This window comes from Aulonocara sp. 'chitande type north' Nkhata Bay, linkage group LG11 (assembly GCF_057382095.1).
Source record: "Aulonocara sp. 'chitande type north' Nkhata Bay isolate Kocher_YH1m ecotype deep benthic linkage group LG11, A_spYH_male_GT1.1, whole genome shotgun sequence".
NCBI classification, from domain to species: domain Eukaryota; kingdom Metazoa; phylum Chordata; class Actinopteri; order Cichliformes; family Cichlidae; genus Aulonocara; species Aulonocara sp. 'chitande type north' Nkhata Bay.
In genome coordinates, this window is record NC_141354.1 from 22,055,990 (window position 1) to 22,070,003 (window position 14,014).

Genomic DNA, 14,014 nt, shown 5'->3' on the forward strand with positions numbered 1-14,014 from the left:
ACTATACATGAAAAGCCACTGACCCTTCTTGCAGTCTCAGATAATATGCTTTCTGCAGCCTGCAGTATAGTAGAGTTATGACTCATTTCGCTTGGCACTCACTGTCAGAATAATCTCACATCTATTCTGCTACTCTACCATTACCTGTGGGATAATAGCTTGAATCCAATTCTTTGTGAGGAATGCATTTTTGTCAAATAGAATATGAGGTGAATATTTATTTCGTTATCATTGGAGAAAGTCTAATGTAGGCCTAGAGTTGTGAGATTGAAAATTTGGACAGAAGCTGTTGTCGGCCATAGAGTTATTGGCATTTTTTGGTCTATTTAGCAAGAAGGAGTGCCTGCTGAGACTTTCTCATCTATATGTATTTTTTTCCCCAATTCCTTCTGCTTGTCCAGATGTTCCTTCTGCTCCCTCTGCCATCGTCCTTCTGCTATGCACTGGGTCAGAGATGGTTTTGGGCTGGAGGGCTCCGTTCTCTGACGGGGGAAGCCCTGTACGTGGCTACTATCTGGACCAGAAGGAAAAGGGCATGGAAATATGGAGAGAGGTCAACGTCAAACCTGTCAAAGAGCGCCAGTTCAAGGTGGGTAATACTGAAAGTTTTGGACCATTTCTCTGAAATTTAAGTGCTGACTTAGGTGATGGTCTGGTTACAGTTACAGACACAGGCACAGTTTTGGGATTTCAGTGAAATGTCTGCTGTCAACCAGACTGGCACAGAAAGCAGAGCAGACTTTGCAATGCAGTTTTTAAAGAGACCATTTTTCTCCATTTAAAATGATAAGTTAACATTAGAAATTCTTTATTTAACCCATTTTGTATAGCGCTTTTCTACTCTACCAGAGCACTCACTAACCCATTCATCTCAACATTTTATTCCACACTTAGATGGATGCATCCGAGTGCAAGTTGGTGTTAGTATCTTGCTCAAGGATAGTTGGCATACAGCCTGAAGCAGCCAGGGATCAAACTAGCAACCTTCCAATGCATAGACGCATCAGTCTGTTAGGTAAGGGGTGCGGCTGCTGCCTGTCCAGCAAGTGCTGTGGAGGGTGGTCAGCACTATCCATGATGGAGAGCAGTTTGTTCAGTGACCTCGTCACCACCACAGCCTTAAAAGTGTCCAGTTTACAGCCAGTCACAGAGTCGGTCTTCCTGATCAGTTTAGTCAGTCTGTTGTTGTCACCAGGTTTTACGATGCTTCTCTAGCAGACCACAGTTAAGCAGACTGCACTTTCCACAGCTGACTGATCTCCAATATTTTGCTGTACATGTTGAAGGATCTCAACTTCCTTGGGAAATAGAGCTCATCCCCTTTTTATAGTCAATTGCTGTGTACAGTTGTAATTTTTTTAAATTAGAAAAATGTCAAACTGTTTGGATGGATTGCTTTTAAAAATGTCAAGACATCGGCGTCCTCTTTAGCATGCGGCACGATTTAGCACCAAGATTGGTTCAACACTGATTCCAGTCTTGTCTGTGCTAATTAGCAGCTAAGACAGTAAGCCTAGAGCTTTAAGGTAGAATGCCAACATGGTAAAACATGTACCTGCAAAACAGCAGGCTGGTATTGTTTTCATTGTTGTTATTATGATATATTCATACAGTCATCAAACATTGTACAGTTAGTATGGACAGCATAAACAATACAAAAGTGCTAGCGTTATGCAGTGTTTCCTTATGTCAGCAGAAAATAAGTTTGCATGTTTTCCACTTACTGACAGCAGCCGAAAAACAAAAAACATGCTGTTATACTTTGGATGAAAATAAAAAAAAAGAATAAGTGCACGGAGAGATTTCTAGTCACTTGCTAGTCCTTGAATTAAGGACTTTTATAATAATAACAATAATAAAAGTTATTTCTGGATTTTGCAGTTGCCTCTAAATAATGGCAATAACGGCCAAAGCTCCCTCATCCGCACTGGCTGTGTCACTAGGCAACAAGCAGTGTCCATGGAGACCCAGAGGAAAGTTAAATCTTTAACCTGTCTCAGAGAGATTACAGGTGCTCTGTAATTAGACATTGTGCAAATGTGTTATGTGTGAGTGGCTGTTTTTAGCTCCTGGGAAAAACAAAGACAAAGCCAATTAGAACGAAAATGACTGTGCCACCATAAATCAAGATTAGACCCGCGTGTTGCAAAGTGCAGACTTTTGAGGATTGGAGACCCCTTTTGCTGAAGAAGAAACCCTGTGATGAGAACATGCAGCGCCCCCTTTTGGACTAAACAAGCCTTTTCAACATTGCATCTTCAAGAAGCACAGAATCGGCGTGAGCCTTCATTTGAATCAAGTTGCTGGCTTCCTGGATGCAAATTAGAGTCATTAGAACATCGATTGTGCTGCAATTTTGAGCTCAGGGCTGCTTTTCTGTCTGGAGCTGTGCTCATGATTTTGGTTTGGAAGCTTCTTTGCTTTAGCTGTCACAAAGGACCATCAGGAGCCCATTTTAGAAGACAAAAACAGACTTTAACCTCCTGTTTTTCTCTCACTTAACTAAAACGAGTACACAGATTGCTCACTTAAGTAGAAGTATCAATCAAATACTGTGCAACTACTGTAACAAGTGAAAGTTCTTCATATAAAATCCTACTTACAGTACAGAAGTATTATCATATGCATATACTTACCAGTTAATAAAAGAAAAAAATCACTTTTTTTCCAGAGCAGATGCTATTTTGAGTGACACATTAACACTGCTTTGTTAAGTCTGATGCATAAATATATATTAATTAATCTTTTGCTGTAGCTTGCTTGTTATAAAGTATAAATCAACTTATACTAACAGGGTTCTCTGTGAGCCTCAAATTGATATTTAAACATAACCATCAAAACTGTCTAGACTGCTTTTTAAGATAAAATGATAAAAATCTGAAACAGTTTTTTATTCTTTCTTTTTTAATGAAATATCTTTCCTAACCTGCAAAATAACAAAACAAAAAAAAACTTCAGATGAATACAGTGGAATAGAAAATATGATATTTTACACCTAAAATGTAGAGAAGCTGCAAAAGAAAAAATATGGATACATTCAAGTCTAGGTGAAGTACAGGTCATGTTTTCAGCCTTTCATCATCCAACCTTGCAGATGCTTTGCTGATAAAACTCTCTATAAAAAAAGGTGTCCCGCTGGAGGATGGAAAATAGTTCTTTAATAATCACATGCATCCTGTTTGCCATCTAGTGGATGAAATTTGCAGTCATTACTTGGGATGGGCTTTATCTCAGTCTAATACCATGATTGTTGCTCCACCTGAGTGTGGTTAGAGCGGGATCGTTAGTTAATAAAGGAACTTGCAGACTGTTGCAGGCTGGATTGTCCAGAGAGCATTCTGGCCATGAGCACAGGGCCCATGCACCATCGTGCACAGGGGTCTGTAGCTTGATGATCCGAGCATGGCAGCAGGTGTCGGGTGGCGTATTTTAGATACAGTGAAGAAAGCTCTCCGTGGTTGTGTCAATTAGTTGCTGGTGGAGAGCTGAAAGTAGAAGCAGAGGTTCACAAGTGTTCACAGCGCCGATAAGGGCCTTAAAGTCTAAGTGGCTGTGAATAGAAAGATCAATGAGGCGATCAATAAGGCTGATTCGCCTGTCTTTCCAAAGCAGAAGTGTCTGGGGACAGGCTGCAGAAAAATGCTGTGGCAGCATCTCCAGAGAAAATATGTCGTAAAATGCCTTCCTGAGTCAAGAGGCTTTAACTGTTCAATGAGGGAGCTTTTTGTCCCTGCTTGATGGGACATCGTATCCATGTTTTCAAGTACTTGGTTTTGATTTATATGAATAAAAGCTTGAATCACTGTTTGTGCCAGATAAATAACACTACACTGATGTTCTTAGAAACAGTATTAAAATAATTTAGAAAATCAATTTAAGGAAAACAAAAACAAATACAGCCTAATGGCAATACTCAAGTAATATGGCAATAATAAATTATGTATTTACCAGTTTCATGACCAGGGAACAGCTTTGCTTTAACAATTGGGAAGATCTGAGTAATATTACAACTCAGTATTACAATAAGGTGCCATAAACTAATAGCAATATTTAATACCGGGGGGGGGGGGGGGGGATTTAATCACTCTATTACCCCAAGACACAGGTACATTGTGAAGTGTACTGTAAATGTTTCTGCAGGTTTGCAACCTGACAAGCGGACATTTCTACCAATTCCGTGTGTTTGCTGCCAACGTGGTCGGCATCGGGAAACCGTCTGAACCCAGTGAAGCTTTCCTATGTGAGAAGTGGACGATGCCAGAGCCAGGTGAAATTAAATTTCCGTTATGCATGCTTTACTTTTAAAGTGCTTAAATGTTTAAATCATCAATTCTGCACTTTGTTTTGCTTGTCGCTGGTTTATTTATGTGAGCAACCCTTTCACGCATGAATTAGCCCATTGAACAATACACCCCTAACTTAATTAAAGATCCTAAACACTTCTTCCATCACAACACATATAGTTAGTGACCCTTTTTCATATAATACCATTTATATTGGGATACAATGCAAAGGTTGACCATAAATTATTTTTGAAGTGGAAATTAACTGTAACCATGTCATGTTTTTTCAGCAGTCTGTAAACATGTTGATTTTATCTCTGAAGTCAGGCATCTCAACATGGGAGTCAATGGGGACTGAGTCACTTTTGAATCCATTAGTGGAACTGCAGCTATTAGAAGCTTTTTGGACCTGTCTTTGTTATGAACAAAATGTATTCTTTATTTATTTTAAAGAGGATCCAGCTTACTGAAATAAATAACTCTGTTTATATGAAAATGTTAACAAAAGCTTTTGATCAGTGCTCAAATCTATGTTCACTTTCCACAATGTAATTTGCATGTTGCACTGTAACTGTAAGAACTTAAATATTAAAAGTTGTTTGTTACATTTATACACAAATCTGTTTTATCCCCTGAGCTATGTGCCTCCATCAGTACCCTCCTGGCATTCGGTTTCCTCTGTTTGTTGACCCTGGCTCCTGTGACCATCTGAGACCATCCATCAACTTGAGGGCCCATTTATATAAATCAGTGGAAGTGTGTGTGTGGTCACCACACATACATACATATTTTGGTTTCAGAATAAAATGTGCTTATTTGCTTATTGTGCCATTAAAGCGCAGGTCAGTGGTCAAGTGAAAACACAGTATCTACAAAAACAGCCTGTGGTTAGATTCAGTTAGTGGAATTCATTATGTGTTTATCATCTGTGGCTTGTGCTCAAATATTGCTATGGATGGTTGTTGGTATCCCAAAGCAAGACACTGAAAACACTACAGAAAAAGTAGGAAAAAGTCACTGAAGCAATAAATGACTAATGATGGAAATAATGTAGTATCTATCTTTTTGTTAAATGAAATCAGTTAAAGTTTTAGCTTTATGTTTTGACTCATTCTTAATGGAGTAACAATAAATAATAATTTTGTTGTTTTCTTAGTTTTGATTGACGTTGGACTGATGTGTCACCCACAGGCCTATTTAAAGCTGATGGTAGACTCTACCATCAGCTTTGCATGATTCAAAATAACACTTATCTTGTACTTGATGCTGCCTCTCAGTTTATCCTCCATCTGAAACAGGCCAACTCAGCTTCCTTTCAGTCTTGTGATTGGCTGCCCCTTCCAAATAAATGCTTGGACATTTAACAGCTGTGGTACGTGCAGGCCTGAAATGATTATTCTCAATGCAATAAAACAATTCCAAGAGTAGAAAATGTTTTTAGAGCAATCTGAAGCCTGTTGGCTACACTTAATGCAGGAGAGATGCATTTTCAGCGCTGAGCGGTGTCTCCAGGCATTCCCTTTAGGTTACCTAGAGTCCAGAGTCGAGGCTCAGTAGATATCCCAGCCACTCTGACTCTGCTCATATCAGCTTTGTGTGCCATTAATATTGAAAATGGAAAAAGGCGCTCTCAAATGTGCCACTTTTAAAGCGCAGCTCGTTAATCTTGGCAAATGGGCTTTCCTCTGTGCCATTAATGATTTAAAAGTGACCCAAAATCATTAAGCAAATTAGCTACCACATTCTGGGATGAAGTCAGTCGGGGTAGATTAAGGAAAGTCATTGTACTCATTTTGACTTTATTGTTATTTATAGTTTGCTCTGTAATGACTTTCCACTGTGACAAAGACAAGCTGTTTTTGTGTCTGTGCACTTTTACCGAACTTTTCTGGCCTCACATTGTTGCCCTGTGTTCAAAGTCCATGATCTGTTCTCCTCTTTCTCAGGCTGCCCCTACGACCTGGAGATCAGGGAGGTGAGAAACGGCTCCCTGGTGCTCTTATGGGCTGCTCCACTGTATGAAGGACGAAGCCCCGTCACTGGCTATTTGCTCAAAATCAGCCAGGGTGACCAATCAGAGAACTGGACTGCTCTGAGTGAAAAAACTATTTCTGACACGCATTACAAGGTGAGCGAAGTATAAGCATGTTCAAAATTTAATCAGGTGACAGGGCAAGCGATGACGGTGTGGTTTAGCCTATGACTGGATTGTTATCAGTGTAAAAATGATCTCTGACCTCCATACCAGAATTTCATTACTTTGTGAGTCTGGGGGTAAAAATGTTTAAATGATTGTGATGAATTATGACAGTGACTGTTAAATATTTGATGTGTTTCTAATGACATCCAGGTGTCGGGACTTCAGGTGGGTGAGACCTATCGTTTCCGTGTGTCGGCTATCAATGAGGCTGGCGTGGGTCATGCCTCTCTGCCGTCTGAGCCGGTGATAGCTCAGACACAACCAGGTAAGCTTCTAGACAAACTATACAAATTAAAATTCCTATGTGTATGTAATAATAGGAAAACTGCACACTTGTTTGTTGTTTTTGATGAGTTTTTAAAAAGGAACAAAAGATCTTAGCAAAGATCTCAAATTCGTCTGTCAGATATGAAGGAGGAGTCAGGAGATGGTTAACCCAGCTTAGCATTAACACAGGAAACAGGAACAGCTTTAGCTCTATACAACAAAGCAAACAAGTGGATTTCCTAAAAATAAATCAATAAAAATACATTTTATTTTCATTTTATATCCAGCAAAACATGCAGTACTTTACACAGAGTTCCTTGTAATTTGTTTAAGTAGACTTGAGCTGTAGCTCTAAGGCTTTGTGGAAGGACAGTATATGACAATTATGTCCTTAAAAAATTAGAAAAGTCCAGCAAAGACCTGACACGGCCGGAGAGATGGATCCACCCTTTCATTTGATCCTTAAACCATTTTAGAAATTACTCAATGAAAGAGTGGCTGTCAGAACTCGTTTTTAAAGTCAGAAAACAGGGAGAAAAGACGGAGAAGTGCCAAGAGCTTGTTAAATTTGATTCACATCACGCCTGATTTTGATCCACTAAAATTATAGATTTTGATGGATTTTAGTGGTAAGCTACTCTCAGCTGCTCTCTTATGCTCATGGGGTTGCCACAGCAAGTAGCTAAACATATTTTATTTGACAGATTTTTATGCCAGATGTCCTTCCTTATGGAACCCCCAAGGGGTGTATGTCTCGTCCCAAATTCCAACTGTGATTTTTCATTTGTTAGGCTAATGTGTAAATCACTGCACTTTGGAACCACCATGGAGTGTCTGATTGGCAATAGCTTAATTTTTTCAGCATGACAATGATCCTGAACAGAATGCCAATGCTGTGAAAGCACACCTGGACAGGAAAACACACAGTGGAACACAGTCATGGATCAGCCCTCCCACAGCCCCGACCTGGACATTATTGAAGCAGTGTGGGATCATCAAAAGGCAGCCAACATCCAAAAAAGAGCTTTGAAAGTCACTATAGAAGTATTCCTGAAGTCCACTTAAAGAAAGCACACTAAAGCTTGCTTAAAAGAGAATAAACATTGATTTTTCAGGCTCCCTGAAATTGCACAAACTTTTGCCTTATCTAATGTGTTTCCATTTATATTCACACATTTCAATACATTCATGCCCTTATTTCTCATTTTCCTTGCAAAATATAAATGAGGAATGGACCAAGACTTTTGGATAGTGTTGTACACCCAAGCAGTGAAAAATATGCACTATCCAACATATGCACTATGTTCAATTTGGTGCCACTAAATGGACTATTACTTATATAGTCGTATGCTGCTACAACACCAGAAGCACTGTAGAATAAAGTGAAATACACGACCCCTTCTAAGCAGGCTTCTCTTTCTCAGGCACCAAAAACATTGAGATTGGTGTGGATGATGATGGCTTCATATTTTTGGGATACGAAGCTGCTGAGATGAACGATGAGAGCAAATTCCTCTGGAGCAAAAATTACACAGACCCAATTGGTGCTGGGAGAGTGAGAGCAGAAACCAAGACGAATAGGTAGGTTTTTCATGTGCAATGTGGAGCAATCATTATTTTTTCTCTAAAAATGTCTAACAGCATTTATGAACGGGAAAGTGTGTTTGAAGTTAAAAAAGGTAAAAAAGACTCGGTGCATTTCAGTTTCATATTCAAAGAACCACTTGATACAACCGAGGTATAAAAAAGAGCATCGCTGTACACACAACACCACGAGGCTTGAACCAGATAGGCTTCAAGTAGGAGAAGACCACACCAGGTGCCACTCGTGAGAATAGGAAACTGAGGTCAGGACTCAAACAGGTTCAACATTGGAAGACAGAAGATTATGAAACAGTGTTGGTCTGATGAGGCTGGATTACTGCTGCGATATACAGATGGTGGGTCAGAATTTGGCATGAACAGCATTAGCCCGCCCATCTTCTGATAGCTGCTTCCAGTAGGACATCACGCCATGTCACAAAGCTCAAATCATCTCATTCACCAGAGCTCAGTTCAATAGCGCATGTTTGAGATGTGGTGGAATAAGACAGCTTCAGCATCTCTGTACATGCATCCGTTTGTTTTTCATTGTCTGTCAGGTCAGTCCTCACCTTCACAGACCCCTCTGAGGAGGACCTGGGTCTCTACACAGTGAACATGAGCGACAACCCCCAGCAGTCGTCCAGCTACGATTTCACAGCTGAAGGTAAAGTGGTAAACTTGCGAGCACCCCATGCCCCTTTCTAAATGTAACACTCATCAGAATGAAAAATGTTCAGTTGTCTCTTGCGTTATTGAAGAAGCTGACGGCAGCAGGAATATACAGAGCCTTTAATTTTAAGCTTTATCAAGCTTTTCTCGCAAGCGAGTAATTATTCTGCTCACAGCCACTTCCACAAGGTCACTCGCCCAGCAAAGCAGATGGTCTCAATCGATCTTGATCTTCAACTATTGCACTATTCACTAGTACTTTGACAATACAACTGCATTATGTAACCAGTGTTCAGATCAAACTATAATTAACCTTGAGTTTCTGTTGGACTTTTTTTTTCCAGATCTTGAACGGCTCAAAGAACTCAGTTGGCAAGTCAGAAATCCGCGTACGTACTGCTAAGACATTATAATATATGAGGAAGAGCTCACATTGTGCTATCAGCTTATTTTAATCACTGGAATTAGTGTTATTAGTATTTATTCATGACATATTGATCACTTAATCTGCCTTTAATTTATCTTTGGCAGTGATTGCACTGAAGTCGGCCTGGCAGGTGGAGGTTTCTGAGAAAGGCAGTGTACGGCTTTGGCTTCAAACTGAGAGTCTGAGTAATGCAGCTGAGCTCCGTCTAATCTTCAATGACCGGGAAATCTCCAGCACGCCGGTAAGAGCCACTGATCTGGTTATCCTGTGTCCTTGCCAATTTGAGAGTTGAGGAGTTCACAAACCCTGAGAAATACTACCATTGCTGACCTTTAAATGGTTAAGCGTTGTTAATGTAAGAATCTGCCAATGGGCCACTTTTTAAGCTGCTGAAGGTTACTCTATTAGTGTTGAACTGCAGTTTATATCACCTGTGCCAGGTTAGTTTTGGGCCAGCCCACATCAATATCTGAGGAATTCGGTTTGACAATCTGCCGAAATGAGTGAGTAGAGGTCACTTGTGATCTCGTTTGTCTAGGAAACATCTTATTTGAGTGAAGTGACTTGGAAATATTTGCATGAAAGCCATAATAGGAGGTCATCACATTAAAATAAGGTGATTCATCCTTTACGAAAGATATCGGTATCCCATAATCCAACACAGCAGACCCAGATTAGAAATGAAGTCTAGTCTAAGTACAGTTGGATTCTCTGCACATTCAAGACTCTTCTGTGAAGTCCTTAAATTTTTTTTGCATCTTTGTTGACACACCTCATGACATTTTCAATCAGGATCAAGACGTGATTGGGAAAAGGAAGGAGGTTTTTGGACAGTTTGACTAAAAGCTCAGTGTTGTCATGAGATTTTTGAATGATTTGGTTCCATATTTCTGGGCGTGTAAAACAAACTACCAGATATGAAATGCTGAAACATGTCACTAATTACACAGTAATTTGGTCATGGTTTAAATTAAGGGTTATCTGTGATGATCTGTGATGCTGTACAGACATGCTTGTTCACACTTTCAAATTCTTCAAGTGGCCACAAACCAGATTTACAGCTTTCCGTTTCTGCTACGTAATATAGAATACATTTGAATCCCCAGGTAGTGACATCAAAGCTTGCTGAAAATTCCCCCCTTTCATGCTCACGACGTGGGAAATTTGCAGATGTCATGAAACCCTACCGGGCGAAAATAATCAGGTGTAGGTGCAAGCATCTGTGTTTATGACAAGTCAGTGTGAATTCAAAACAGCAATTACTGTTTAAACGAACATCCTGAGATGCAGGATGGTGAGGCTATCAACAAAGATGAAGAGCAGGTGTGCGCGGCTACAGACAGGCCTGGAAGCTGTGCTAATTTTACATAGTCTAGGAGAAAAATCAGCTCAGGTGAATGTGGGGGAAAGAGCCAACATCTGGGCAAGGCACATGAAACAAATTTGGACAATGTTCTTCAGGAAAATATAATTTAGGATAGTAAATCTGTAGTTAAAACAATAACATAAACTAATGTTACCTTCTAGTGCAAGAAGAAATAGCTCTTTGAAATTTTGAAATCTGGTATATTAAGAAAAATGTTCCTTTTTCCTTCCTATGACACAACTAGTTGAAATATATTACACTCACCCGACAATTGATTAGACTCACCTGTCCATTAATGCAAATATCTAATCAGCCAATCACATGGCAGCAATATACTGGCTTTAGGCCTGTAGACATGGTCAAGAAAACCTGCAGAAGTTCAAACTGAGCATCAGACTGATGAAGAAAGGTGATTTAAAACCCTTGTGTTGTTCTCAGGTCGAAAATGACCCCAGGTGTATGGCAAACAAGCGTATGGGAATCCCGAGGACATTAAGTGACTTAGAATGTGGCCATGATTGTTGGTGCCAGGCAGGCTGATTTAAGTATTTCAGAAACTGCTGATTTACTGAAAGTTTTCTGTGCAACCATCTCTAAGGTTTGCAGAGAATAGTCCAAAAAAGAGAAAATATCAGTGAGCGCCTATTCTCTGGACTAAATACTTGTCGATAGCAGAGGTCAGAGGAGAATGGCCACACTGCTTTGAGCTGATAGGTTGGCAACAGTAGCTAAAACAACCACTTGGTACACCACAGCCTACCTAAGAACACTTGTTGGCCATGTCCTTCCCTTATTACAGCAGTATCCTCTTATGGCTCTTTTCAGCAGTTCTCTCTTTATCTCAAGCTGTTTCTTAAACATGATCATGACTTCTCTGTACTTAAATGACCTCCCCAGTCACCAGAGCTCAAGCCAATAGAGCACCTTTGGAATGTGATGGAATGGGAGATTTACATCATGGATGTGTCGCCAACAAATCTGCAGCAACTGCATTATATGGACCAAAAGCTCTGAGAAATGTCTACAAAATATTGTTGAGTTTATGCTATGAAGAATCAAGGTAGTTCTGAAGGTGAAAAGGAGCCCAACCACGCACTGGCAAGGTCCAGTTAATAAAGTGCACAGATAGTGTATATCCACACACATCCATTTTTTAACTATTTATCCATCCAGGGTCATGGAGACTTGGACCTTATGTCACATAAGGGTCAGGGTTTAAAAAGAAAGAAAGAAAATTTCTGTCTCAGTAACTATTTGCAACAAAAACAAGGAAGCAAAAAAGCTATTTCAAAAAGATCCTTACCCTATTATTGATAAACTAATGTAATGTTACTGTAATGTAATGTAATGAGAGACCAAATATGGAAAATGTAAAAGTGCAATTCAAAGTCAGACCGCCTAAAATAAAGAAACATTATAATCATAAAGGAACATAAACTGAATGTGAACAAACTTATATGTGTTGTGACACTGAGCACAGAATAATCAGTGCTGCCATTGTAGTTATTGAACCGTGCATTGATGTGTGCACAGAGAGAAAAACAAATACAAGGCAGCATATTTATTGCGGTTTCACAACTCTGTCAGCTACATTTTCTTTGCCCTGGTTTGTTTGCCGCTGCTTTATATTCAGCAGCTTCCATTTATCGCTTGTATTTCATTTTCATTTATTCCATTATTTCCCAATATCAGAGTTCCATCTGAACAGCACTGATTACACATTATTTCTAAATGATCACAGCTGAGGTTTGTGAATTCAAAAGCCATTTAGCTGATTAGGGCCCTTAGGCTTGCCATACATCACAAATCACATCCACCACTGAGGCCTATCAACATGCAAGGCATACACTTATCTTGATGAGCATAAAAGCCGTGAAAATGAGCTCAAAGGCTGTTTTCTCTGTGTCACTGTTTGTTTGCGTGTTTGCATGTGTTATAGAAAAAAAGAAGTGTTTCATCTTCAGTGTGCACATGGCATTTCAGATGCTTTTATGTGACTGTTTCATGATGTATTCTCTCTGTACGAGGAGCCATCTATAGGGTAGTTGCAAGCAGCACGTTCACCTGCCATCTGGGATCATCTGAGCTGATGGGTGTGCTGTATGTGTGGCAACATTTGTTTGCTTTTCTGCAGCACCGCAAGATCAACTTTGACAAGGCCAAAGGTTTGGTGGAGATACTGTTTGATCAGCTCTCTCAAGAGGATGAGGGCTCGTACACGGCACAGCTGAGAGACGGCCGCGCCAAGAACCAGTTCACTTTGGTCTTTGTGGATAAAAGTAAGTCATTCTCTCATATTAAGTGAGTAGTGCTAAATCTGAGGACTGATAAACAAGGAAGAGCTGCACAGAAAAGCAGGCATGTCACAAAAGGTACTTAATGAATAAATAAACACGCTACTGCAAAAAACCCAAAATGCAGCCTTAACTAAAATACATCTCCCTCCCTTAATAATTTAGAAACACAGAAACACACATAAAAGGGTGAAAACCATTCAACAATAATACAAAAATAATGATGCAAACATCTCAGATAACTTATATTATTTGCAATGCAAAAATAAAAAGCTCAAAAAAGCTAATGGGAACTGTTGATTCCAGATTTTCTCTTCACTTTTACACCACACCCCCACTCAGTGAGTTTTACCCTCATGCGCAGGTCATCGAGAAGTGGAAGAAAATGGAAAACTTGTTGAACATGTTGGTTGTGGAGAGAAATTGACGTGCTATGATCTGAAAAGGTGGTGATGCAAAAGAGCATTCAAAAAAATGTCTGCTGATATTGTTTCGTGCAGCTTTAGGTGATTTATTTAATAGTGCTTAGATGTAAAAATTGGATTTTATTTGCTGATGTGTGCCATGTGTGTCTATATTGATAAAGGATATATAAACACAGATATTATATTCCTTACAGCAGAGGTCCCCAATCTTTTTTGCGCCACGGACCGGCCTTTAAGGTGTCGCGGATAAATACAACAAAATAAAACTAGTACCGGTACCGAAAAAAAGAAGATTTATTCCTAACACACGTGAAAAGACCCAGGAAATCCAAGTTAACGATAAAAACAATAACAAACTAACGCTGAAAACCGATAAAAACCCTGAAAACCATACATTTCACACCTGAGCCTCAACTCTCGCGGCCCGGTACCAAACGACTCACGGACCGGTACCGGTCCGAGGCCCGGGGGTTGGGGACCGCTGCCTTATAGTATAAAT

General features: G+C 39.8%; 1 protein-coding gene across 2 annotated transcripts in view; it reads left to right on the plus strand.

Moving 5' to 3' along the window:
• myom3 (myomesin 3) overlaps positions 1-14,014 on the plus strand; it is a 74,263-nt gene that overhangs the window by 54,034 nt on the left and 6,215 nt on the right. For both annotated transcript variants that reach the window (XM_086311108.1, XM_086311109.1), the window contains 9 exons: positions 402-589; positions 4,141-4,267; positions 6,230-6,411; positions 6,634-6,748; positions 8,175-8,331; positions 8,892-8,998; positions 9,348-9,392; positions 9,535-9,671; positions 12,931-13,075. In XM_086311108.1, the coding sequence (XP_086167234.1) occupies positions 402-589; positions 4,141-4,267; positions 6,230-6,411; positions 6,634-6,748; positions 8,175-8,331; positions 8,892-8,998; positions 9,348-9,392; positions 9,535-9,671; positions 12,931-13,075 (1,203 nt within the window). The remainder of the gene's footprint in view (positions 1-401; positions 590-4,140; positions 4,268-6,229; positions 6,412-6,633; positions 6,749-8,174; positions 8,332-8,891; positions 8,999-9,347; positions 9,393-9,534; positions 9,672-12,930; positions 13,076-14,014) is intronic.